Source organism: Phyllostomus discolor, chromosome 14 (genome assembly GCF_004126475.2).
Source record: "Phyllostomus discolor isolate MPI-MPIP mPhyDis1 chromosome 14, mPhyDis1.pri.v3, whole genome shotgun sequence".
In the NCBI taxonomy this organism is placed as follows: Eukaryota; Metazoa; Chordata; class Mammalia; order Chiroptera; family Phyllostomidae; genus Phyllostomus; species Phyllostomus discolor.
The window spans coordinates 31,327,194-31,354,393 of record NC_040916.2 but is presented as its reverse complement, the minus strand read 5'-3'; the positions used below and the strand labels follow the sequence as shown (position 1 = coordinate 31,354,393).

The 27,200-nt window shown below is 53.4% G+C and overlaps 1 protein-coding gene across 2 annotated transcripts; it reads left to right on the top strand.

The window, feature by feature from the left end:
• FRRS1 (ferric chelate reductase 1) lies at positions 1-25,702 on the top strand. Of its 2 annotated transcripts, XM_036015093.1 has the most exons (16): positions 1-180; positions 1,561-1,756; positions 2,644-2,780; positions 3,856-3,950; positions 4,929-5,076; positions 8,353-8,535; positions 12,884-12,982; positions 14,501-14,648; positions 17,893-18,006; positions 19,338-19,450; positions 20,416-20,502; positions 22,785-22,882; positions 23,364-23,422; positions 24,219-24,362; positions 25,349-25,410; positions 25,494-25,586. In XM_036015093.1, the coding sequence occupies exons 2-16, from the start codon at positions 1,561-1,563 to the stop codon at positions 25,584-25,586; spliced, it is 1,776 nt and encodes a 591-aa protein (XP_035870986.1). In that variant the 5' UTR covers positions 1-180. The 2 variants fall into 2 exon arrangements, with proteins under 2 accessions (XP_035870986.1, XP_028358992.1); XM_028503191.2 differs by lacking the exon at positions 1-180 and having other exon boundaries at positions 25,494-25,702.
• Positions 25,703-27,200: the final 1,498 nt, after the last annotated feature.

Below are 27,200 nucleotides of genomic sequence, written 5' to 3'. Positions count from 1 at the left end.
TCAGAACTGGAGCTTTAAAACAGCACCCAGTCCTGGCCTTGCAAATCGAGTCCGGCTGCTTCTCGGTGTGGGAGAAGTTCCCTCTGGCGGTGGCGGGATAAGCGGGCTCCACCCCAGCTGCTGAAATGTGATACACGTTGTCACAGAACCGGAAGCTAGCCGGCTGTCTTGCTTCTCAAGGTAAGCGTTTCTTTCAGTTCTCTTGTCAGAGCTGTTTGCAAAGCAAAGCGTTTAAAAATTGGATCTAGCTCAGTGACAGCAGGGGGCTGACGGCGGGGGGAGGGCCGTCGGCGACACGGGCCTCGCTGGCCGGATTAGCAGACCGCGCTTCGCAGCCTGTAGGGCGCTCACCCACGCTCTGTAGGGAGTGCGGCCAGAACTCGTCCCTGTGACTTTGGCTGAGGAGCTGTAGCCCCAGCGAGAGGGCGATCCCCAGGAGAGCCGCCTGGGGATCTCGAGGAGCAGTGACTTTATGGAGGCATGGCTGTGGTTGTTTTTTTTTTTTTTTAATTCAAACTATAGGAACCCTCCTTTATATTTACACAGAACGACATAATTACTTGTAGGAAGGTTACTTGGAGGCTTACTTGGTTTTCAAAGTGTCTTTCAAGGTAGAACTTTTAGCTTCCACCCACCCCCGCCCCTGGTGTGCCTTTAGATTTCCCCAGAGCCCCCGCCCTTCGTTTTTTAGCGTGCTGCCCTGGGGGCAACAGGGATTTTTCAGTTTGTAAATGAGTTTATCAGGAGCATTTCCCTGCGAAGCTACAGGATTCTGTTCAGACATTTTCTTTTTCCTCTGAATTAAAAAAAAAGGGGGGGGAGAGGAGGTGGCGACCTGCACTCAGACGGTGCGGGGACCGGAGACTGAAATCGGCCCGTGGTTTGCCCACGACCCTGAGCCAGACGTTTCGGGGGTGGTGTTGCTTCAAGGGATGAGCCCGGACAAGCCCCACCGGCGCTGTTCCCAGTGTGGTCTGCCCGCTGTTGCGAAACGGCATCCAAGTGGGGTGCATTCGCCGCCTCCAGGGATCTGCCAAAAGGCAGGTCACGGGTTGTGCAACAAAACCGGGACACGCCCTGGCCGGGCGGCTCAATGGGTTGCAGCGTCGCCCCCACGCGGCAAGGGGTCTCCGGTGCGGTCCAGGTTGGGGGCACGTCTCGGAGGCAGCTGATGGGTGCTTCTCTCTCACGTGGCTGTTCTTCTCTCGTTCTCGCAACTGCTTCCTCTCTCTCTCCGAAGTGAGTGATAATAATAGAAAAAATCCTCAAGTGAGGATTACACAAGTAACATGAAAAAGATGGTCCCTGTAGAGGAGGTGGAGGCTTTCAGCAGACGTGCGTGAAGGCCCACAGCGGGCTGCGGGGAGAGAGCAGAGCCCCGAACCCGGGCCAGACTTCACCCGGCGTGTGCCTTTCGTGACACCTGTGGGAGCACCTGGTTCGCCGGCTGCTGGAAGCCGGTGGTGGCTCTCCAGAGCTGCTGCCCGGTGGCACGAAGGTGGCTACCTGTCCTGTTTCAGTGCCACCTGACCCTCACACGCTCTCCCTCTCCTCCCGGAGATGGCCGTGCCGGGACTCGCGGTTGGCACCGCCGCCCTCCTGCTGCTCGTCGCCGTTGTGGCTCCTTACCCCAATGGAAAAGTCACCGAGTCCTGCCACAACATGGTTCCTCGGCACGACCACACCCCGCACCCCGATCCTGTGCACAGCGTGGCCGTGAGCCAGGCCACGTTCTCGCCGGGGGACCACCTCAAAGGTACCGGCTGGGCTCCCAGCTGCTGTTTTCCATTTCAGTCTTTCCCCGGGAGTTGAATTTTCACTGCTGCTGGCATTGCATGGTGCCCCCCAGCCCCCCCCCCCCCCCCCCCAGTCCCCTGTTCCATCAGATGCCCGGTGTCAGCCTCGCACCCACCGTTTTTGCGTGGAGTCACCGCCGACGACTCACCGTATTCCGTCAGAAGTTCACCCACTCCCGATCCGGGACAGGTGTTAAAATGTGTTTATTAACAATACTTTCGACTCAATAGGAAAGAAAGTAAAGTTTCCTTTACGTGGTGTGAGCTATAACAAGCCCTTATCTTCCTGTTTTCCTCCCTTTTTGTGGGACTCTTATCTTTCTTCCCCTGGTGTAATCTCCTCTGTCATCCCCATTCTTTCGGCAGAATGCAGGCTGGCGGTGAACGGTGTGTCTGTAAAATAGTGTTTTGAAAACTCCATTTCCTGCAGTCCCAGAGCTGCAGGCTTCGTAGGTACCGTCTGACCCAAGGAGCACACGCAGGGTGCACTTTGTGGTACATACACGATGCCCCTTAGAGGTTCGCCCTGCCGGGTCCGGCTGGTAAAGGCCTGAGGATCGGCAGCAAAGAAACAGATACTTTCACCCAGCCCTTTCCAAGCTGCTCTGGCCTCAGGGGCCAGCCCCTGACGGCCGCCTGCCGCCTCGGGTCCCCAGCGGACCGGCTGTGACGTCCCCCGGAGCCGAGTCCCGGGTGGAACCTGGCTCAGACCACTGCGTAGAGCACGCTTTCTGCTGCGTTCTGTCCGGGGCAGCTCTGGGCTGGAACTCCCGGTTCTGACTCGCGCGCGCCTCCGCTTCGGGAACACCCCCTGACCGCTCACCCCGCCCTGTCGTCCGTGCCTCAGTGACGCTGTCCGGGCCGGAGTTCAAAGGCTTTCTCCTGGAGGCGCGGGACGCCGAGCATTTGAGCGGCTCTCCGATTGGCTCCTTCACTTTGATTGACAGCGACGCGTCCCAGCTCCTGACCTGTGAAGACAGAGAGGTGGGTGCTCGGCGTGAGACTGACCTCTGTCGGTGTCCACGGGTCTCTAGGCGACGGGGTGGCGTTTGCCCGGTAGACGGCGACCCCGCCCACGCGCTGCGGACGCCTAAGCGGGTTTGCAGCGGGCCAGCCTCGCCTGCCACTGCGGGCAACGCGTTTGCGCACCCCGGCGCCTGAGAAAGGCAGGGCTCTAGCTCGAAATATCGAGTGTGTAGCTCTCCGTATTTTATATAACGCTGACCCTTCGGAAACTGATTTTTGAAGGGTGTTTCAGTGTTGGTGGCCGAGTTCTACAGAGGGACAGAAATCTATCGTTTTTGTCCTTCATTCGTGTCCTAAACATTTATTATGCCAGAAACGGTCCTGGCTGCAAGGGATGGGGTGATGCACCAGACTTTCTCGTGTGTCGTGAAGAGCTCCTAGCCTTTCACGTAAGTGAGGCAGGTGGGCGTGTGACCTGTGGCACACAGGTGGGGCACGGACAGGGGGCGACACCTGAGAGAGCAGTGCGGTGCCTTCATTAGAAGCACCCGCAGGACGGGAAGCGGGCTGGGGTGCCTCACACGCACCCGAGGGGATGGAAGGCGAGCTTCCTGGAGGAGGGGACCCCAAAGCTGGGCCACACAGAAGGAGTAGGAAGCGGCCAGGGGGATGAACGCGGGAGATGAGGTTGCTCAAGAGGAAGCGATTATGGAAATAGAATTACTGCGTCTTTGGAGGCAAGGACTTTTTCTCCTGACGGCTCTCCTGTGCACTATTTGTGTGTATCGATGGAAGGAACATAACTTTGTAGCATAAACGAAACAGCAGGGAGGTCTACAGAGCATGAACGCGCCCAGCACTCATAACTCTCTCCAGCTCTTGAATTTCTGCTGACTCGGATCTAGTGCCAGGGCCCGCTGCTAAGCTGGTCGTAACCGGTCGGCAGGAGTAGGTGAGTCCCCCTTCTAAACAGAACGGCCTTTGCCAGCAGGTCAAGGTCGTGCAGAAGTAAATCCTGCACCAGACGGTGGTGGTTCCAGCCCTGCTGAGCTATCACGTGACTGACTGGTGGTCCTTTTCCATCCCGTTTCAGGGGTCGGCAGTGAGCCACACAAATGCACACAAGAAGACAGAGATTAAAGTCCGGTGGAATGCTCCCCAGGGCGCCCCGAACCACATCCAGTTTCTGTGAGTGGGAGGCGGAGTCAGAAGCTTTGGAGCTGGGATGGCTGACGCGATAAGGGGCTGAGTTGTGTTTTCGTACCTGCTGGACACTCTCCTGGGTGGGAGAGGGTCGGTGTGGCTCCAGCGGCCCCTCCGAGGTGTGAGCAGGGGTCCTGCTCGTTCTGTGTTTCCACCCGTGCGCCCCCAGCACCTGGCACAGGCCCCTCCTAGGGGGCCCTTCAATTGGGCAAAGGAAGCACCGTCTTGCTGTCACATAGGAGCCACCGTGATAATCCTTGAGTCTGTAGGGAGCTGGGCTACAACTTGTATTGATTTGCTCCCGCCTTGGTATGAGAATATGAAGAAAAGGAAAACGGTCCTGAAACCCGGGTGACTTTTGTGCAGCGTCATACATTGCAGATTAGATTGTGAGGCACTTGTCCCTTAACCCTAACGGAACGCAGTCCTGTCCCAGGATGAATGGCTCCCGAGCGCTGCCGTGCCGTTGCCCTCTCAACACAGTTCCATTTCCTGCTCCGCTTTGTGTACGAGGTCCCAGCACTTGGTAACTCGGCTGTGCCCCTGTGGGTCGTGTGACCTGCGGAGAAGGGGTGTCACCCAGTCACAGCTGACGGTGGCTTCTGCAGCCTCTGTGTAGCTTCTTGCTCTGGTGGCCTGCCACCCCTGCCCTCTGAACAGAGCATGGCGAGAAGCGTGAGCCGTAGGCTTCACACGTAGGGGGGAATCCGTGAGGTTCAGTCTTTGGGTCTGGTGTCGGGAGCATGCCCTCGAAACTAGACGGAGAAAAGAGGAGGAGAGAGGAGGGGGGAGGGAGAGGGGGGAGGGAGAGGGGGGAGGGGAGGGAGTCACCAGGGGTTTGTTAAGCTACACTCCTAGGTCGTGTGTCCCTATTTCATTCCTTTTTTCCCCTTCGAAGTTTCGCTTCCACTGTGGCGGGCCCCGACCGGGGCTCCGTCTGACCTCCCTGGTACTGCATTTCAGAGCCACGGTTGTGCAGAAGTACAAAACCTACTGGGTGAAGATTCCCAGTCCTGTGATTTCCCAGCCAAACGCACCTCCCTTCTCAACACCTGAACCTACGGCAGCACCTTTGTCCACCTTTCCTCCCGTCTCCCACTTAACCAAACGAGTAAGTAGCCTTGACGGTTTCTCTGGGTGCAGCCTGGGGTAGGCGCCTCCCCGGAAATCGTGTTCTAGGCTCGGCGAAGTGCGTGCCAGCCGTAGCGGGCCCACCTGTGCGGGGCGGGGCGGCGGCCTTTCGGGTTCTCCGTGGGAACTCTGAAGGAGCCGTCACTGCCACCTGGGGACTTGCAGGTCAGGGTAGAGGGGGTGCAGGACCCTGCACGTGCACGCCATGGTTGTGGCATTGACGCCCTGTCTCTCCCAGTGGTGGGCGTGTTTTCCTGTGAAAATGAATCTGGTGAAGTGCAGCCAGAATTCCCTCCCTCCTGCTCCCTCTCTCTCTCTCTCCCACTGAATATCAAACATGGAGAGGGAGCTTGAAGCTTAAGCTACTCTCAGGCAAGATTTGGAGCACGGTCTTGGTTCAGGAAGGCCCGTGAGTCCCGAGGAACTCTCCGGGCTGGAGCGCGGGGACCCCTGCTGGCTGGTCAGCGGGCACTGCACGTGGTGGGCCCCTGGGTCAGAGGAGTCAGGGTCCAGGAAGCAGATCCTGCAAAGGGGGATGAACATTAGAAACAAAAGGGTTTAAGCCCTGGCTGGCGTAGCTCAGTGGATTGAGTGCGGGCTGCAAACCAAAGTGTCGCAGGTTCGATTCCCAGTCAGGGCACATGCCTGGGTTGCAGGCCACGGCCCCCAGCAACTGCACATTGATGTTTCTCTCTCTCTCTCTCTTTCTCCCTCCCTTCCCTCTCTAAAAATAAATAAATAAAATCTTTAATATTTAAAAAAAGAAATAAAAAAAGAAAGGTTTTATCGAAGGCAGTCCTGATACACTGGGCTTGCTGCCTCCAGGGAGGTTTTCACGGCCAAGAGCACGAACGTGGGCCTGAGCCCTGACCCGTCTGCTCTGTGTGTGGCTCAGGGCAAATGACTAATTCTCCAAGTCTCAGCTTCTTCGCCTGTGAAACGAGAATGACACCTAACTTAGCTAGCATCACCGTGAGAACTGAACAATGCAGTGGAATAGAAGGTTTCTAACCTCTCTGCACTAAGTGGGTATTCAATAAACATTGGCTCCTTTTTCCTTCTCTTTCCCTTATCTTGTCCTAAGTCCCTGTCCCTTTGGGAAGGCCAAGTGAAACACTCGCACTTCTCTGTCACGCCTTTCTGTTTTCCTCTTCTTCCGCACTTTACAGCAGACGAGAGTTAGATGCGATTGTGTTATCATGAACGTCGTACTTTTGTTTGACCACGCACTTCGATCTGTCCTTCGCACGACTTCTTCGTTTGTTTAGTCTTCATGTTGAGTTGTCTAAGAGCTGCGTTAGGGGAAGGAGCGGTCAGCCTGGGCCCGAGCGCCCTCGCGGGAGTCTGCGGACCAGACTGTGATTTTCCCACGTGCTCACATACAAGCCGTCCGCTCTGGGAGCTTCTGTTGTATCTCTGTGCCGAGTGTCCTGTCTCTCAGTGTGGGGGGGGGTGTCACTCGGAGCCACAGGATGAGGTGAGGGCGCCTGTGGGGCAGGAGGAGCCCACAGGTCTGTCCTGTCCAGTCCAGCCCCTGCTGCAGGGCTAAAGGTGCAGGTGTGATGGATGGAGCTGGGGCTCCGGTCCCAGCTCCCTGGTTGCTAGCGGCTCATTCTCTGCCCTGTTCCGGGGTCTCAGTGGGCTTCTGGGAGATAACAGGAAGTGTGCACAGGTATTGGCCTCTGCCCTCGGTCCTGCTCACCTGTGGCCCTAGCTCCCGCACAGAGCTCCTAGCCCCTTGCATCGCGGAGTGACCGGAGTGTGGGACTCGGAGCGCCTGTGTCCCCTGGGATTTCCGGGTGATGGGAACGTGCTTTGTTCTAACGAGGGGACTCCAGGTGGTGCCTGAGCGGGGCTGGTCACCAGAAAGACCAAGCGAGAAATAGAAGCTTGGGACTCTCAGTCCCAACCACTGCTCCCCGGACAGGTGAGAGGGGCTGAATGTTGAGTTACAATCCGTCATGCCCACGGGATAAAACCTCCGTAAAAATCCAGACGGTACGGGTTTCAGAGCGACCCTCCTGGGCCACTGAACTAACCCCAGGAGGTGAGGGCAGGGCGGGGCCTGAGCAGGCCTGGCGTTCGGTGCCCCTCCCACACGCTTTGCCCTCTGAACTGCTTCCACCCAACTGGTCCCGGAGTTGTGTGCTTTCACAGCAAACTGTGGTCTAGTGAGTCAGCCCTTTTGCCTGACGTCTGTGAGCCATCTTAGTACATTGTCACACCAGGGAGGGGGGTCGCAGGAACCTCCGATTTGTGGCTGACCGGTCCGAAGCACAGGGGGCAGCTCGGGACTTGGGACCGGCCCCTGGAGTGGGGCAGACTTGTGTGGGACCAGCCCGTCACCTGCGGGTCTGACGCTAACTTCAGGCTGATACTGTCCAAATGGAACTGAACTGCAGGACACCCACAGAGACCTGCAGAGGCGCTTACTGTGGGGAAAGCCCCCCCACCCCCGATGTTTGGTGGCCAGAGGTACAGGTGGAATAGAAGAAGAAATGAGTGTGTTCTATATGGTTCCTGTAAACTCTGGTTGCATGAAGGAATGTTTGGCTGTCTACCGACATGTGCTGTTTCACGGTGCATTGCAGCAAGACGCCTGTGCGTTCGCTCTGTCAGATTGCAGAACCAGCGTTTTTGTTCTCCTCTTCCCTGCCGGACCGAGAGGCCCTAAACCAAGCCTCTGTAGATGGTTCTTGTTTCTTCCCACTAAGTTGCTATTCCTGTTTGGAGTGGGGACCAATATAGGAGTTACAGAGGTCGGTTGGTCCCTTTTCTCTCACATTATTTTAATATCAAATTCAAGTTGAATTCTAGAAGCAGGGTCCAAGATCTAAATATAAAATCTTGCAAAGGTTTTGCTTGGTTGCTTTTTAAAATTCCGCCTCTGAAAACTAGAGGGTGCCCTCTCGGCAAGAGTGCCAATGTGGACTTTAATATTCCCTAAGAACAAGTGTCTCAGAATTTACCAGAAGCTTTGCTTGGGAACATAATTAAAGGGAAATATTTTGTGCATTAAAGGCACCTTAATACTTGTGCATAATTATAGTCCAACTACTGGGCCTTCCAGATTTTAATTAAAATTAATTGAGTTTGGAAGTTCACGACCTCGCTGCTGCCCCGGTCAGTTCTAATCCGGCCTGTGTCTTCTGGTCCCGCTCTGGAATCCCGTTATGAGAAGGGGTCCCATCAAACCTGTCGTTAGAAGGGAACTGCTTGTTCGTTAATGAAGACTCCCCCCTTGTCGTCTTTCCAGTTCAGTGCCTCCGACTGTGGGAACAAGAAGTTCTGTGTCCGGAGCCCAGCGGCCTGTGACCCGGAGAAGGAGAGCGACTGCATCTTCCTGTCCTTCGCCCGAGACGGCCAGTCCGTGGCCGTGGAACTGAGCGGTCCCAGCAGAGGCTATCTGTCCTTTGCGCTTTCTCACGACAGATGGATGGTTCGTACCTCTCCCCTACACACGCGGGGCTAAACTTGGAGTCGCTGCAGCCGGTGGCGGGTCAGCTGTTTGTTCCAGCGTCAGACGGCTGCACCTCCGGGGGAACGGGAAGGGCGGGGCAGAGTCACCGAGGACAGAGGCTGAGCACAGCAGCTTCGGGCGTTCGGTGCCTGCGATAGCCAGCCCATTGCCTGCGTCAGAGAGCAGGCCGTCCCCAGGAAAGCTGGTCATTTTATTTCCAGTGGGCTTGCCACTTTGTCCTTCTGTCCGTCTCTGTCTGTCTGTGTCTCTGTACTGAAGCAGGCAGTTAGTTACAAACAAAGTTTTCTGCATGGAGTCCCCAGTCGTCTGTGATGCTTTCCAGCCCCTCGTGGTTTTCTCACGTGGCGCCCCGCAGCCACGGGCTGAGCTCTGGTCTTCATCCCGGTGGTCACGGGTGCGTTTCCCAAGCAGGGACTTTGGCCCGGGTGTCAGGCAGAACCACGTGCACCCGTCCTGGTCGGCACCTTTGTCTGAGCGCAGGAGGCGGCACTGTGTGCGGCTGATGCCCCTCTCCCTGCTGCAGGCTCCCACGGTTTTCTGCCGGTGGCAGCCTTGTGCTGTGGGTGCTGCAGCATCCTGATTTCCGTGGGACAGCCACCAAGAGCAAGGGGGCCAGGACCTGTTCAGAGCTGGCACTGGGGGAGGGGGATGCACTCAGGTGGAGAAAGCCCCTGGCCTGCGTGTCAGGGGACTCTCGGGGTCCGTTCTGGAGGGGTTTCGTCCCGTGGGGTTTTACACTCACCACCGCATTTCAGGAGAGAAAACAGGGCTCTCCGATGCTGGGGTCGGAGAACTAACGTGCTCCCTCAAAGTGCCTGCCGATCGCTCTGCTCTTTGCACACTGCCGGCGAGTATTCCAGGGAGCCAGGTGTGACTTCTGCCGGGGGGCACAGTGCCGTCTCTGCACCGGGCCTCTGTGCTTCATGACGTAGTTCCAGGAGGCACTCAGCGTCCTCCGTGAAACAAACGATGTACTTAAACCCACCAGACACACGTCACATGCTTTTTAAAAACACGTGAGAAACTGTGACTCTTTCCCTTTCAAAGTCGCTTCTGTGGGAAATATCGCACTTGCTCAGGTGACGATGCCGTTGTTCAAATATGTCCCACACTCCCCGGTGGCACCTGCCAGCAGAACTGTGGCCTGGAAAAAAGGCCACGTGTGGTGCACCAGGTGGGCGGTGAGGCTGGGTTCGAAATAAAATGGGGGGAGGGAGGGGGAGCTGTAGCGCAAGGAGAGACGGTGCATGGGGTGGAGCTGGCCGTGTGGAAGGTGTGCTGTTGAGTCTGACAGGTTTATCAGTGGTACCTGGAGAACACCTGTGCAGTTCCCTCGGGGTTCGTTTCTGCGGCATTGTCCTCACCTAGGTGTGTGCCCTAGTCACTCTGATAAAAACCCTCCAGCCCCTTCCTCGCCCAGCTTGCTGCAGCAGTGCGTTCAGTCTACCAGCAGGGGGACGAGACCCGGTGTCGCTTCCTATGTGGTGATGAGGGGCCCACGGGTAGACCAGTTAGCTGTGTTCTAAGTTGTAGGCATAAAAGCGTTTATCTCTAATTCAGGGTGTATTTATCTTACTTATGTTTCTGGTATAGTACTCATCAGAAGTATTTAGGAAGAAGACTTAATTATACAGGTGCAGTTGATTTCCAGAGCAGTCCTACTTAATGATTCCAATCATCTGTACACCTGTCAGCCTAAATAAATCGTCCTCAGAAGTATTTTTACAGTGGTTATTTCTATTTTTGGTTATTTTTAAATTTTTAGGATATGTCTGTGACCTGCTGCGTCTTCTCAGGATGTGATGTAAATTTAAATGCTGAAGATATGTCATGAATATTGATTAAGTAACCTAAATTATACCTTTTTTTTCAAATTGGCTTGTAAATTAACGAACAGCAATTGTTTTGATAGCAGACCTCATCATTAAAATTGATGACAAGTATAATTTCTCATAGTTTTGCTAGTAATGACTTGCTAACATCTGAATTTTAACTGACTTTCAAAGAATATACATCTTCGTCATCTCAGATATTTTTTAAAAAAATAATAAAAAATATCAAGTAAACATACTATTGTATCTTCTGTTCCCTTCCCTTCCATGCCCAGTATCATCTCGTTCTGTGAACAGTTTCTCAACAGTCAGATTCTACAATGTTCCCAGGCCTGACCTCTCTGCATTCCAGACTGGGGTGTCCGGCTGCTCTGTCTAGATGAGTGTGTTCCTGGGCGCCCCAAACCCCCTCCCCTCGCACTGAACGTGGGACACTCTCGCCCTCTCCGATGTCCTCTGCGTCCCTAGTTCTCGGTGACGGACAATAACAAAAACACAGCTGCTCTCACCGATGGCTTCTGTGCAGACACTGTCCTGGGAAACTTGTAGACTGTGTCACTCGCCACTGCCAGCACCGTCTCTGGCGTCCAGGGAAGTTTGGGTGGCGGGTGACTTAGATTTCTCCTGTCTATGCGCCTCTCAGGTCCTTCTTCCTCTGACCCACCCCAACTTTTTGTTTTGAGGAGTTTTAAATTGCACGAAGGTTGAGAGAATACTGCAGCAAACACCAGCAAGCCCTTCATCTGTAGTTGCCACTGTATCCTTCCTTCTCTCTCATTCTCTCTCTTTCTCCGTGTCTTTTTTTTGTGTGTGTATAGACTGATTTATGATGCATGTATAAAAGAATTCTTATGGTTCATTGATGATAGACATCCTAGAAAACACACACTGTTTGTTTAAACTGGAGCTCAGCAAGCTTTTTCTGTACCGGTCCAGAGATTAATTATAAAGTCTGCGAGCCACACGGTCTCCGCTGTCATGACTCAACTCTGCCGTTGTGGTGCCGAAGCAGCCGGACAGCCTGTAAATTAATAGGCGTGTAGTGTTCCAATAAAACTTTATTTTCGGACACTGGCATTTCATCTAGTTTTACCTTTCACGAGACGATATCATTCTTCCTTTAATGAAAAGAAAAGCATTGGGGAATGTAAACACTGTTCTCAGCCTGTGGCTTGTGCAAAAGCAGGCGCAGGGTTGAATTTGGTCTGCGTGCCCTGGTTTCTGAAACCCTGGCGTAATTCACGAGGACGCCAAACTTCTTGTCTTGAGTTGCGCTGATTCTGAGCTGAAGATTAGATGCGCAACAGTGGAGAATTGCTTTGCTAAGGTTATGTACTTGAGAGTTCTCGAAGTGGAACTTTTAAAAATCCAATTAAAACACGTTAGAATCGAGACATTGATTTTAACTGGCTGCTCTTGGATCTGGTTTAAAGAGCTTAGTGACTAAAGCACATAAAATGCCTTGTTAGATAGTTTATGGAGAATGATTTAGAATAGGAGAAAGAACCCAAACTATGTACAATAATTTAAAATTTAAGTTATTCCTTTGCACCTTAAAGGGATACCATGCCTTTTGAAGATGTGGTCTACCCTTGGGGAGTCAGTTTAAAGAAGATGCGGCTTTTGGAGCTAGGGAATATTCGGGATGGAAGGATGCATGGGAACTGACCTGGCACAGAACTTACCCTTGAGCGCTGACCTTTGGGCCTCGGTCTGTCGTGCCGAACCCCTGGACTGCGCACCTTCGAAGCAATGTTTGTCTTCCGTCTTAAAGGTTACCCCCCAAACCCAGTATAATGCAATGCACTTATACTCATGAAACTTGTAAGGCACAGGCAGTTATTTACAAATATCCAGAACAATGTTCCTGATAGATTGAAAAAGGTAGCAAAACTGTGTGTTTTCTTATTTGGAGAGAAAAAATAGGTATAAATATAAATAGATTTGGACAAATGTATATGAAAGCATTAACAGCATGTTCGATTGGTGATAGGTTTATGGGGGCATAAATGTGTTGTATGTCTATTTTAGTCTGATACTAATACTGAATTTGTATTGCTTTCATATAACAAAATCATTTTTTAATTTTTTAAGATTTTATTTATTTATTTATTTATTTATAGAGAGAGGGGAAGGGGGGGAGAAAGAGAGGGAAACATCAATATGTGTTTGCCTGTCACGTACCCCCTACTGGGGACCTGGCCAGCAGCTCAGGCATGTGCCCTGACTGGGGTTTGAACTGGCAACCCTTTGGTTCGCAGGCCCATGCTCGATCCACTGAACCATGCCAGCCAGGATAACAAAATCACTTTGATTCATAAATTAGCCAGTTCTCTAGAATTGATAGTATCATGGAAGACTGTGGGTAAATGATGTTTTAAAGATACCAAACACAATTTGACTTTATCAAGGCCTTCAAAAGAATAAAATGTTGAAATTGCTGTAAACTTCTCCCACCTGCAACTGTCTTCCAGGGGGACGACGACGCTTACCTGTGTGTTCGGGAAGAGCAGACCGTGCGCGTCCAGCCCTCCCGCCTGAAGGGGCGGAGCCACCCCGTGCTGGAGTCCTGGGTAGGTGTGCCGCTCCCAGGAGCCTCCGCCTGGCCCACCCGCTGCTCGCCACATGGCTAACGGTGGCACGTGTCTGTGGGGCCAGGTGGCCTCGAACCCAAGTTAGTGGCAGAGCCTGAGCAGCCCCCGGCTGCAGGGCCCTCCCTTGTACTCTGGGAAGAAACTTCTCTGCACTTTGTTTTATTTTATATACATATATATGTGTGTATACATATATAATATATATATATAATTCCTGTATACAAAATTTATATTTAAGGTGTGCAACATGATGTTTCAATATACATATACATAGCGAAACAGTTACTGCACTCAAGCGAATGAACATCCCCATCTCCTCCTGTGGTCACCGTGTTTTTGTAGCGAGAGCACCTGGGGCCTACTCTCTGACCAGATTCCCAGTACTCAGGGCAGCCTCCCCAGCCGCAGTCGCCGCGCCGTGCCTGAGATCGCTAGGCGTACTCGTCCTTCGTAGCTGCAAGTTCGCCCCCTTTGCTGTGCTTCAGGGAGCACAGGACAAGTGTCTCTTGTAGGGAGAGGTGACTCCTTGCTGGTGCCACTTAACTCTCTTTCATTGCATCGTCCAGAAAGTGATTCAGGGCTTTTTGAGACACTCAAAGTGTCCGCCCTTTCCGGCAGCTTGCAGGCAGATGTTTAAGGAGAGGTTGGTGTTAGTGACACAAGAATTTCTTGGCCAGGGACAAAGTGGGGCCTGTCCGGTGGAGCCGGGTCCAGGGCCTGGGCAGTTGTCTCACGGGGCTCTCGCCAGTGTCTGTGCCACAGGCGGCCGTTGTCTGGTAGAGACATGTCTTTTTTTTTTTTCATAAACCATATATTTTTTAAAGATTTTATTTATTTATTTTTAGAGCGGGAAGGGAGGGAGAAAGAGAGATAGAGAGAGAGAGAAACATCCATGTGCGGTTGCTGGGGGCCGTGGCCTGCAACCCAGTCATGTGCCCTGACTGGGAATCGAACCTGCGACACTTTGGTTCGCAGCCCGTGCTCAATCCACTGAGCTATGCCAGCCAGGGCGGGACGTGTCTTTTCCACAAGGGCAGTTGGCCAGCAAGCGAGCTCCGGGTGAGCAGTAGCCGTTGCCTAATGAGAGGGCGCGTTCCCCATGCCACTCTCCTGTGGGTTGACTCCCACGGGCAGGCGGGACCTCTCCCTGGCCACAGGGTGCGTTTTGGCCACTAGGGTTCTGTTTGCTAATGTGTCTGCAGTGTTCCGGATTGTTAGCGGCCAGATGGAGTTTTCCGTTTCTCACCTGGGTAGGGGGACTGTGGGGTTTCGACAAAGTAAAACTCATACTCTTGCCAAGCGGGGTGAAGACAAAGACACCAGGGGACGGTGTTTCTCGCACCCCTCCAGCAGGAAGTGGGCGGACAGTGACACTGGGGACGAAACTCGCGCCCGGGACCTGAGAGAAGGGGAATGGGTCGGGGCGGGGTGCCGATCGCGTCTTGTGTTTAGCAGACTCTGAAGTGCTGAGGGCCCCCCCTCTCTGCGTGTTTGCAGGACGCCCTGGAGGACATGGCGTGGAGGCTGGAGGACGGCGTCATGCAGTGCTCGTTCAGACGGAACGTCACCCTTCCCGGGGTGGGGAACAGATTTGACCTGAACGCCAGCTACTACATATTTCTGGCCTCTGGCGCCGCCGAGGAAGGTGAGTGCTGTCTGTTGGCAAAAACCGTCTTTTCAAGGTGTTTTCCTCTTCTACCCCCTTACCCCCGGCTTTGGAGAGACTGCCGTAATTGCTCGTTTTTAAGATGTGCACACTCGTGGGTCAAGATTTGTCAGAACCTTTTTCCATTTTTGCCTTCCATTTTGACCTTGGTCCACCTCCAGGCTTTGTTTCCTTAGAACCGAGATGAAAGTAGCGTCAACTGTGTGATAAGGCAACACACGTACGACACGGGAGATTTCTGGCGGGCAAGCAGCGCTGAGCAAGCAGCGCTGGGGCTGCGAGGGAGCGAGGGGCCGTGTGTACCTCTGGCCGCCCGCCTCGGGTGCAGGGGTGTAGGCGGATCCTCCGCAGGGGCGCTGGATGCCGTGACTTGGGGGTCCTTGCAGGCGGTGTTGGCTCTTGTGGTGTAACTGGTTCCACGTCGGTTTCCTCTCCTCGGGTCTGAGCTGTCCCCAGGGAGATGGAGACACGTAGAAGGCCTTTCTAACTAACGGCAGCCCTCACCGTCCCGCAGCGTGGGAAGCAGCCCGGAGACAGGCCGCGTGTCGGAGCCGACGGGCAGACAGGACTTGTTTGGGTGAAGAAGTGGTTCACAGCTGGGAAATCTCCCGGTTTAAATAACGGACAGAGTAGAGACCCCGTTATCACGTGGCCCCTGCTTCGGGCATTGAGGAGTCCCGAGGGTCACCTCCTACAGGAGAGCTTTGCACCAAACACGCGTCCCCCCTCCCGTGGACGGCAGGGTCACGTTGTCACGGGGCCATCCAGTGGAGCTCGGACATGGTCAGGGTGCTGCCTCGGTGAAGAGGCAGCTCGTGCTCAGTCCACGGCTCCGCAGCGAGTGAATCTGGGTGGCATACACTTTCTTCCCACGAGATTCTTCAGTGGCTTTCTGGTCACTGTCAGTGGTCTCCCTTGTCTTTCTTGACGCTTCTGTAGCTCCTGGCCGTCTCTCCTCTCCTCTCTTCTCTGGGCACAGACGATGTGAAACATCTCATTCTCTGCTTCAGCTCTAGTTGTCTCTGTTAGTTTATAACGATACGATGATAGCGTTGGCCCAACGAGCAGTCAGGTGTCCTAACTTCTGTCCTCACTGCTTCGAAAACTTTCAGTCTCACGCTGAAAACCTATCAGTAAACCCAACTATTTCTGGCTTATCTTTTCACTGGCCTATTTTTCCGTTTCTGCACTGGTTGAATTACCATCACTTTATAATGGGTTGGGGATTTTGATAGCCTCCCGGCCTTCTCACTCAGGAATTCTTGCTTTTGTTATGTAACTGTTCTTGAGATGAACTTCAGAAACGATTTGTCGAATTCCATTAAGAATCCTGCTGGGGGTATGACTGGAATTGCAATGAAGTTTTAGATTACCTCGGAGGATAATCAAGGGCTTTGCAGTAAACAGTGGGTCCCCCTGTTCCGGAATAATCACGTTGGGGTGTTCCGTGCACTCAGATCCTCGGGTTTTCCTTGTGTCTTCATGGAGGGTTCATGCATTTTTTGATATTGTGGTCCTAGGTATTTTATAGATTTCTAAAGCTATTGTGAATGCATTTTGCTTAGGTTTTCCAAACTTGTTGGCGTAAAGGAGAGTTACAGATTTTTGAACGTGTATCTTGAATGTAGCCATCTAGTTTTCTAGATGATTATCTTGGATTGTCCTGGTAGACATCGTGTCTTGTTCAGAGGATCCCAGGGTAACAGCTCTCTTGTTCCTCCTCATTTCACTGCGTGGTTCACTGCTCCCAGGAAAATGTGGGGTGGCCGTGGTGATGTCATTTCTAATCTTGTTTGCGATACTCCTTTTTATCGTGTGCCCAGAGCTGCCAAAAACGCACTTGATTTTATCGGCTTTGTATAGACTTGATTTTTCTGATTTTTAGACTTAGACTTATTAGTTGGTTAATTTCTACCTTTAGTTTTAATCAGTCTTTTTGATTTCCTAGGTTACATTTTGTTGGTTTAAATGTGTCTTGAGTTAAATGACCACTTCAGTCAGTGCTTTAAGCCTTTTTTCTTTTTTTTTTTTTTTTAAGGAAATGCTTTTGGATGATAAAGCTTGTGAATAGGACCCTGATTGCATCACATGGGTTTTGATATGAAGTGTCTTCGTTGTCACTCATTTTTAAGAAGACTCATGGTTTAGTTTTGATTTCCTTCTTAACCCAAGAGTTTTTTAGAAAAGTAGTTTTATCAATATCTAGGTGGACCATTTTTCCTAGCCTTTTGTTGTTAATTTTTAGTTTTGTTGCATTTTGGATAGATGATATAATTGTTTTCTGTAAAGATATTTCTTTTTGGAAATTATTACCATGTAATCTGTGGTCTAATATGTATGTTTGAGACAAACACTCATATATATATATATATATGTGTTATATCAAATTTCTTAATTATTTTTATTGTTTTCATCACTTGCATTATATTCTAAAAATAATGTTTGTTCCATAATTTATTTACTTATGCTGCTAGTGATATCCATTTAGCTTGCTTCAATTGTGCGGGGCTAGCATAAAAAAGTTTCTGTGAACATTCTTGTACATGTGTCTTGGGGTAAAAGGTGAGTATTTCGGTGGGTTAGATTCTCAGAATGAATGAACTCACACACATACACACTCACATATACAAACTAACTGGAATAATTCTACACATTCACGGAGTTAAATGTATACCTAATAAATACTAATATAATAATCTATTCTCAAATTGCTTACATCACGTTCCTTTGGGATTTGGGCTTATTCATCAAACCCAGTCCAAACTGACCATATGTCAAGTAACTTGGCCTCAAAATGTTTTTGTTTTTCTCCAGGGCCCAATTTCTGTTAGTTTCCTCTAGGAGTCTAGATTACTTTTTTAATGTATTCTCTTTCCGGAATTATACTTGATATTCTTAATGATTTGTGATCACAGTAACCGTAATTACTTTGACTAAACATCGTCTGTGGGTCTTTCACCATCATTTCTGCATTCCTCGTCCTCACTTTGATTCATGTCTTGGTCGGCTAAGTTATTGGTGTTTCTTTAATTTTGTTTTCAGTGAGATCACGTGACCTTACATCTATATTTATGTTGCTTTTGTACGTGAACAGCATCTCTGTTGATATTTCTTTTTTATTATTGTAAGCGCTTTTGTTTCCATGCTGTGGCGCCGTCTCTCCACTCTTCCTCTGCTGACAAAGTAGTTCTCATCGTTTTTCCCCTTTTTTAAATAATTTCAGGTCAAATTTATAGGCATTCGCAGCAGCCCCTGATCACGTACGAAAAGTACGATGTGACGGGCCACCCGGAGGACGTGGGAGGGTCCCACTGTCCGCTCCTTCTGAAGGCCCACGGTGAGTAAGCCCCCGGACGGTCGTGTCCGATTCTGTGGGTAAGTTTATGGGACGTGTCAGCGCGGCGGGATCAGGAAGGGCGGTGAGCGTCATTCGGCAAACGTTCATGCGTCTTCTCTGTGCAGCCGCCGACCCTTGCAGGTGCCGGCGCTTCCCTGAACGTTTGCTCGTTTTCGTTAAAGGCGGAGACCAGGGCTAATGCAGTGGTTTTAACCCTGGCTGCACAGCACAATCACCGGTGGGGCCTTGAAGGCACCTGCCCTTTCAGAGAAGTGTCCTGATTGTTTCTAGCTGAATGTCAGTGGGTTACTGGACTTAACTTTTCCGAGACCTTCATTCCTCCACTTATTATAGTAAATGCTAATAAGAGAGCTGTTTGTGATTTGGATTTGATAACAGTCGCTTGGTTTCAAAGACATGGTTTGTTACTGAAGAGTGAGCCCTGTACAAGCGCCTGAGGGCACTCAACACGCTAGGTCTGGGCTGCGGTGTCTGGCACTCACCTGGGCACAGGGACCAGATGGGGGGGGAGAGCGGCGGCCTGAGAACACGGCCCTGACCTGCTGGGTCTGCTGCTCCAGGTGACGCTGACTCCAGTTGAGAAGTAGCCCCGCCTGTTGCTGAAAAGATGGGGCTTAGACGCAGGGGAATAACGCAGTGTGTACTATACGATTGTAAAATACTAGTATTTGGGGGGAACGCTCCTCATTTGGTATATTTCACTTATAATCTCCAGTGTCATCTCTTCTCGTAGTTTCAATGAATGTTATCATAGTTAAGCTTGGAAATAACTTTACACTTTAGTGTTGTTAATTTGCTCCTGGTCCTAAGTAAGTGGATTCAGAAATAAGGTACTTGTGTTGTTTTTTTTGTGGTTGTTTGTGAGTGTTTGTTTTTTGGAGAGCAATGTGGGACGCGTCCCAGGCGCCTGCATCAGCGTGATGTCAGGAGCCCCGCTGCCCCCGCCAGGCTGGGTGGAGTCCCCAGGCTGTGACCCTGGGCGGCCCCCAGAGCCCCTGTGCCTTAGCTTCCCCCCCACAGCCCCGGAGCAGGGACCACTGCGTCCACCTCACAGGACTGTCGCCAGGGCGGAGGAGGTGACCGCCTGGAGAGCTCCTGGAGACAGCGCCTCGCGCACAGTGGGAGCGCGGGCGTGGGGGCGGTTCGCCGTCCCGTGGGCATGGCGACGCTGTGCCGTACGGGGAGTGCGAGGTTCTGCTTGTGTTGAGTGAACGTCCTTTGCGGGTCGTGCGTCCTTCCTGCGCGTCCGGCCTGGTCGTCCAGAGCGGCGCGGTTGCTCCGGGTGCCATCCGTGTTCTTCCCTCCTGCAGGTGCCCTGATGTTGGTGGCCTGGGTGGCTGCCGTTAGCATCGGGGTGATCGTCGCCCGGTTCTTCAAGCCTGTGTTGTCACACCCCGTCTTTGGCGACGCAGCTTGGTTTCAGGTAGGCGGGGGAAGCGCCTTCATGCAGCTCCCGTGTTATTGTGCGTCCCAGCGTGAAGACAGACGAGTTCCGTGGGTTCCTTCCCCCCTTTTTTGCCTGCAGTACAGTTGTAGCTTTGGGGTCCTCCCAGTTTCTTCTCTTCTGCCCTTTGGTTTCCTAACCGATTGGGCACGGACACACGGCACTTGACAGAGATGAGAACAGACACGGCTTTATGAAGGGGCCAGGGCCCGTGTGTCCCTTGTCACACGGACTTCGGGACCCGAGCGGTCCTGACTCCTGGGTCCCGCGGCACCGAGCACAGAGGGTGAAGGGAGGCGGGAGAGCAGTCGGGAGAAATGCTGGGTGCTCCCTGTCCCCTCTCCAGCCCCTGGCAGTGGTGTGTCCTCTGACCACCCTGACCCGCCAGTCAAGGCCGTCTGTCCCGCCTGCGGGTGGGCTTGGGAACGAGATGCGTTTCTTTTCACGTTGCCCCTTTGCTTGGGATGAGGGCCCAGCTCTCAGTAGTAACCTGATCAAGGGCCAGTCAGCAGCCTTAAGACAGAGCAAAACAAACCTGACCTTTCTCGGGTGGCAGAGCATAGATACTTGATGAACAGTGGGAGGTCGGTGAGGATGTGCTGAGCTGGAATGCATGTCCATCTGCAGAAAAAGTGCTGCTTATTGAGACAGTGTTCGCCGGGCTGGCAGGCAAGAAAGGGCGTGCGCAACGTGGGAGAGGCCCCGCCCTGCCGTCTGGGGTGGGGGGAGCCTGGCAAACGCTTGGGAAAACGGAGGGCAGAGCTCAGGGCTGTCTTTGAGGTCCAGTGGGGTACTCAGATTTTTAGCTGACCCCACACCAGCCAGAGGTCCATCAGAGGCGTGCCTGCAGGGAGTCTCTCCCATGATCTCCTCCCCACGGCAACGCCAGCTCCGCCCTCTGACACAGGTAACTGTCCTCTCGCCCTGCCACTCCCCCCTTGCAGGTGCACCGCGCGCTGATGCTCACCACCTGCGTCCTCACCGGCATCGCCTTCGTCCTGCCCTTCGTGTACCGGGGAGGCTGGAGCAGGGTAAGCACCGCTTAAACCACGGAAGGCTTTCCACCTAAGTCCACCTAGGAGCCAAAGGAGGGCCGTGTTACTCTCAGGGGATGGGCGGAAGGGCGTTTCTGCAGCGCCCCTCCTCCTCTGTGAATCGTCCGCAGGCGCTCTCACTCGGCTGGGGTCGGGGGTCGGGGGTCAGGGGTGGGGGTGGAGTGCGCGCGTCAGTGCAGACTGCTTAGGGACGAAATGTGTTTAAATGAGGCTGCATCAGATGTTGCGTCCGCCCTGGGTGGCCGTGGGGAGTTTTCGGACCGCGGAGCGGAGGGAGTTCCGCGTGCCTGTGCCGCTGTCTCGGGCGCACGGACGCCGCAGGCAGTCTCCTCTAGCGAACGCGGTGACTTCCACCGAGCTGACCTTGGTGCACCCCCATCAGGGACCAGCTGTGCCAAGTGTTCTTGTTCCATTGAAAACCTCGAAGGGGGTGGCTGCGGCCGTGATCCCACGTCACAAATGAAGAAGCTGAGGCCGAGTCTCCAGTTTAGACCGCACGGCCGGCTGGAGACTCACACGTTCCGCCGCGTCCTGGGGACGTGAACCTGCCTAAGGCGTCTCAGACTCAGCGTGTCCAGGGTGGGGCTCCTGACCTTTCCTCCCCGTCCTGCCCCCCGCCCCCCGCCTCCATCTCCCGTTAGCTGTGGGCGCTCCCTTCTTGGGCTGCAGCCTTGGAATCGTCCTGCACTCTGCTCTCTGTGCACTCCGGCCCCTCGCCCCGTGTCAGAGCCGCCCGGAGATCCTTTGGACCTATGTTTACAGCCCTGTGCGTCTGCCCGTCACCGACACTGCTCTGTGGGCCTCAGCACCGCCCCCTACTGCCCATCACCGACACTGCTCTGTGGGCCTCAGCACCGCCCCCTGCTGCCCATCACCGACACTGCTCTGTGGGCCTCAGCACCGCCCCCTGCTGCCCATCACCGACACTGCTCTGTGGGCCTCAGCACCGCCCCCTGCTGCCCATCACCGACACTGCTCTGTGGGCCTCAGCATCGCCCCCTGCTGCCCATCACCAACACTGCTCTGTGGGCCTCAGCACCGCCCCCTGCTGCCCATCACCAACACTGCTCTGTGGGCCTCAGCATCGCCCCCTGCTGCCCATCACCGACACTGCTCTGTGGGCCTCAGCACCGCCCCCTGCTGCCCGGGGTTTTGCAGTGGGCACCTTTCACTGGTTTCTCCAGCCAGTCCTTGTGCACGCAGTCAAGACGGCAGCGTGATTTTTAAAAAACGTAAATTAGGTATTGACACGCCTCTGCCCCAGACTGGTTCTCTAATGTCTCAGTTTTATTCAAAGTTCCAGCTCAAGTCCGTCCAACAACCTCCATGATTGGGCCCCCAGTGACTTTTAACCCGACCCCCCTGCCCGGACTCATCATCCCTTTTTCCCGTGCTGGCCGGCCGCCAGGCAGGCCTCTGCTGGGGTCTTTGCAGAGGTGCAGAGCCTCGGTGACCCCTCCTCCACCCTCAGCTGCTTGGAGTCTTTGCTCAAGACGGCTTCCCAGAGCGCCCTGCCCTGCTCTGTTTTTTCCGTGTGTCACTCCATACGGTTTGTCTGTTAGGGTTTTCCTTTGTCTGCCTCCCACGCGAGTGTGTAAGTCCTGTGCTTGTCCACTGTGCGGCTTAAGCACCGGGACAGATCCTGGGGCTTAGCAGGTGCTTAGAACGTACTTACTGAATATGTGGTGAGGCTTGTCCAGAATGAGCCGTGTGCCCAAGTCGGAGCCCGTGCTCCTGGTACCCTCCAAATTCGACATTTCAGTTCCGGCTTTTGCCCTCGAGCTCGGAGGTGCGCAGGGGTCTAAGCAGATCATCACAATATGTTGGTGGTCGCTCTCGGCACGCCCCAGTCTAGGTGGGCTGCGTAGGCCTGAGTGGTGTTGGCAGTCATCTGTCACCCGCTGGGAGACAGGCAGCCTTCTGTGCATGGGTTCCGCCACAGTGTACACACTGCGTGACCTTGGGGGCATCACTTGGTGTCTCTGAGCCTCAGCTCCCCTGTCGGTAAAACATCGGGTCATCCATCACCGAGGGGGACGCGTCCGAGTGAGCCTGAGTGCTGACGTGTGCGCGGTGTGCGTGCCTGGTGTGGCGCGGACTCTCCGTGACCGGTGTGGGTGGTCATGGTCGTCATCATCGTCGTCACCATTGTCAAATGTCTAAGACCACGTTAAGACTGCACACACATGAACACTGTTTTAAACTTGGGGGTTTAACCTGACAGCATTCATTCACGTGACGCGATGTCCCCCGTGCAGCGTGCAGGTTGTCACCCCTACCTGGGCTGCACCGTGATGACCATGGCGGTCCTGCAGCCCGTGCTGGCAGGCTTCCGGCCCCCTCTGCACGACCCCAGGTAGGCGCACCTGTCTGTGGACCTGCCCTTCCCTCGGTGTCACGAGTTGGCAGACTCCTCCCTCTCCTGGGGAGGCATGTCTCATTTTATGAAATTCAGTGATAAGTTCTCTCTACTCGAAAGGCTTTATTATTATTTTTAAAAGATTTTATTTATTTATGTTTAGAGAGAGGGGAAGGGAGGGAGAAAGAGAGGGAGAGAAACATCAATGTGTGGTTGCCTCTCGTGCGCCCCCTACTGGGGACCTGGCCTGCAAACCAGGCATGTGTCCTGACTGGGAACTGAACAGGTGACCTTTCTGTTTGCAGGCTGTGCTCAACCCACTGAGCCACACCAGCCAGGGCAGCTTGCAAGGCTTTAAAATGCATTTCAGATAGCTAGTTCCTGGGCAATAAGAGAAATAGGATGTTTTCTACTCTCTTGGGAAGTAATTGTGGTTCCGTCACTTTCAAGGACCCTGACTGCTTCTTTGTCTTGGTAGAAGGCACCTGTTTAACTGGACTCACTGGGGCATCGGAACGGCTGCCCGAATCATAGCAGGTAAGGAGCCGCGCCGCCGCCTGTCTGTGGGTGTGACTGCCAGTCGCCCTTCGGCGTACGTGGTGCTTGGATGCCTTAGCCACGGGAGTCGTTGGTTGTCGAGGAGAAACCAGCCTTAAACATTGAAATCCAGAACGTTCTTTCTAGGGGTAACTGTTTCAGTCATCATTTCAGTTTTAAGCGTGAGATTTTCAAATTGACTTTAAAACTCTGCTTTGAAGACTTTTTTTTTTTTAGCAGAATACACTATGTTGGCAGCCAGATATTTAAGCAGCTCCAGTTGCGGGTCATTTGTGAGTGGAGCCGAGGGGGCGTCCCGGCCCTCGGTCCCCAGGGCCTCTCTGTGGGACAGTGCCTTGCGGGGAAGGGTGGCTGCACGGGTCAGGGGTGACGTTCCAGCACGGTCTGATGCCTCAGGCAACACATGCCGGAGCTGGCACCCGCCCCCACACACCCATCCCCGGGGGCTCTTTATGGCCAGGGGGCACCGCCCTCCGTGGGGGTGGGGGCCGTGCTGGTCTCCCTGCCTCCGGGCCGACTTCCCTGCCACGTGCGGCTGCTGCATTTGGAAGAATTGGTGCAGCGTACTCATCATTTCTCATCTGACCCTCGCCAGTCTGACAGTAAGACTGGGAAACAAAGAGTAAATGAAAGATTTGGTCTTCAACATTCACTTAATTCACCTGGTAAACCCTTTCCACTGTGTCCGACTTGCCGTAATGCGCACAGGTAGACGCCCAGGCGCCTCTCCTGGTGCCAACGGCGTTTCGGTGTGTGTGGCCTCCTGTTCACGCAGTGGCAGCGATGTTCCTGGGCATGGACCTCCCAGGGCTGAGCCTCCCCGGCCCCTGGAAAACCTACACGATGCTGGGGTTCGTGGCCTGGCACGTTGGGGCTGAGATCGTCCTGGAGATACACGCCTACCGACTCTCTCGGAAAGGTAACCCGCTGGGAAGGGCAGGTGACGCGGAAGCGCTGTCACGTAAACCAGTGCCACGTGACTCCTTTCTCCGTACCGACGCACGACTGTTCCCCGGTAGCTCGCTCAGCATTTCTGTTGCGATTACTCAGTCAGTGGTCAAAACCGTGGGCGTTTCCTGCTCTTCTTTTTTATATTTGTTCACATCAGAGATTATGAGTGAAATGTAAGGGAGAGACTTTGGGCTTTGGGGGGGAGCGGGCTTCTCTGTGAATGCTTTGCCATGTGCGCCGCTCTGGCTTGGAGCCGTGTGCAGAGGACCCTGAATGCGGGGGGGAGAGAACCCTGAGGTGGAGGGGGTTGGCACGGGGCAGAGCCGCGGGCAGGTGCTGTGGGCTGGCCCTTCCGTTGCCTCGTATTTGGTACATCGGGTACAGCTAGCTCATCAGTGAGCCGGACTGGATATCCTGGCTTTGCCGGGGCCGTCTGGGTGGCCCGAGTCCCAGGCTGGGCAGTGTGCCTGGAGCCGTGCGGGTGGAGAAGGTGCAGGGGATGCGTGATCTTTTTAACCTGCTTGCATCCTGGGCCACGTGTCCTTTTCAGCCCCCGCCCTGGCCTCCTCCGCCCCCGCCCCAAGTATAAGTAAAGGTGGCCTTCCAAGAACCAAACCTCTCCGTTGTCTAGTGTCTGTGCTGTGGATTTAGGAGCCGGTTAGTCCTGCTGGGTTTGGTTCCTGACAGGAATGCAAGGGCTTTCGAGGGTCCTTGAGTTGTGCTTAGAACTCGTGCTGTTAGGAGTTTGACAGGGTGCTCCTGGGCTAGGATGAGAGGGTGTGTTTTACGTGCTTGTCCCTGTTCGGGTGAACCTGAAATATTCAGAAATTGGCAATGTCTGGGAGCTTGGACCGGGAGCATGTGATCGGCGAACACTGCAGGTCAGGCCGCTGTTTCTGTGCGTTTGCCCGCGCGCCCATGGGCCTTACACACTTGTGCTCTTGTCCTCGACAGTTGAAATACTGGACGACACCAGAATCCAGATCATCGAGCCGTTCACCATAGCGGACGCAGAAGTAAGTCCTTGTCATCTTGCTGATGGACACGAGCCCCGGGGACGGCGGCTTCTTCCCGTCACGCACGTCCACTTCTCTTTCAGGGCCACGCTTTCAAGAAGGCGGTGCTGGCGGTGTACACCTGCGGGAACCTCACCTTCCTCCTCATCTTCTTAGCCGCCATCTACCGCCTGTGAGCGGGCAGAGGCCTCGCTGCCGCTGCCGCCACCGACCGGGTCGTCACCGACATCGAGCCCCAGGGACCCCGGCCGTGCCGACCGCTGTGGGGGTGGACTCTCGGACTGTGACGTGGAGGAGCCTTGAGTGTCTCTTGAGACGTGCCAACGTCTGGTTTTCAGCAGGCGGTGCTCAGCAGGCCCCTCTGGACTGCAGAGGGGGGTCCGTGCGGCCTTCAGGTGCCGTTCTGGGCCTTGAAGGGGAGGCAGGTCCGGGAGAGGTGAGCCTCAGGTGTTTCCGTGACAAGGTGTTGAGCGTGTGAGCGTCTACAGAAGGGAACAGGAGCCGTGTGCAGACCAGGGGGGGCCCCGCGGCGAGGGGAGGGGAGAGGACACGTGTTGGGTCGGACGAGGCGAGTACTGGGGCGCTTCAAACACAGGTGTTTTCACCAGTTTATCTCAAGGGCCTGCTTTTCAGGACTTTCTTGAGAAACTGTGTTTTCTCAGCCCAGTTTTTGGGACACCTCCCTTGCTCTGTTTTCCCTCCTTTCTGGGGAAGGTGGACATGGGGCTGACCCCACTGCAGGTTTCGTTAACGTTTAAATGCCTTGCGGATATTATCGTTTCTTTCTTAGTTATGAAGTGTAGGTGTGCGTCTTCCGCTGCAGAGCTGAAGTGGCCTTTTTACACGTCCCTTGTTTTGACAGCAGGATTGGAGTCCGATGCCTTCAGAGATTGTAGACTTGCGTTTGGAAATTAATAAAGCTCACCCTTTTGAACACATTTAAGTCACTCTATTTCTTTGTGGTAATGAGATATGGGTGGTTCTGTTCTGCTGGAAGGTCCCAGTACATTAACGAATGAGAATAATCAGCGTTTCATTCTTTGCTGTTGCAAGAATCCATCTATTTGGCTGGGTCTTACACCTGCTATAAGGGCTTCTAGCCAGTGGGTGGCGCCATAACACCAAAGTTCTGCTTTGTTCTCTTCCTTGTCCTGAGGTTCATTGTCAGTACCCAGATGACGTCATGGGGATAGTGTGTTCCCGAAAATACACCTACTCATTCTTTATTTGAAACAAACAAACCAAACGAGCCTTTTCTGGGGGCGTCGGGGTTACGGGTTAGACACTGACGTTAAGGATCACTGTTATTTTCTCACTTGATTTGTTTTCTAACGGTGATTATTTGTAACAATAGTTTGGAGCTCCCCTCTGCATTCCTGACAGATGAACACAACTGCCTTAGGCAAAGGAAACAAGCAGAAGTGGACATTCTTAGAATTTAAAAAAAAAGTGTAGAGAGTCCTACTATTTTATTTTGTTTTATTTTTTAAATTTTATTGCTTTGGGTGTTCTGATTATGTTACAGTTTCTGGTTAGTCCAAGGCCCTCATTTCTGCTGGGTATAAAGAGCAGCTTCAGCCGTGTACGCCGTATCTTTTGCTGGGTGAAATGATACAGAAGTTTGTTTTTCTTCCTTATCTTGGTGTTTCCCAGGCAGCTGTGGGCTGAGATGTGAATTTTCCGGGTTCACGGTCTGTTGATTTAAGTCCAGGCTACTCACAGTGTAAACTTCTGAATGTATAGTAAAAAAAAAAACTCTTAGTATAGAAAACTAAATGTATGTTAAAATA

Excerpts from the sequence above, each read along its gene's own strand:
- FRRS1 (XM_028503191.2), top strand. The coding sequence starts at position 1,561 with ATGGCCGTGCCGGGACTCGCGGTTGGCACCGCCGCCCTCCTGCTGCTC. Across the intron at positions 20,503-22,784 it reads ACCGGGGAGGCTGGAGCAGG|CGTGCAGGTTGTCACCCCTA; the intron begins GTAAGCACCGCT and ends TCCCCCGTGCAG. Across the intron at positions 22,883-23,363 it reads CCCCCTCTGCACGACCCCAG|AAGGCACCTGTTTAACTGGA; the intron begins GTAGGCGCACCT and ends TTGTCTTGGTAG.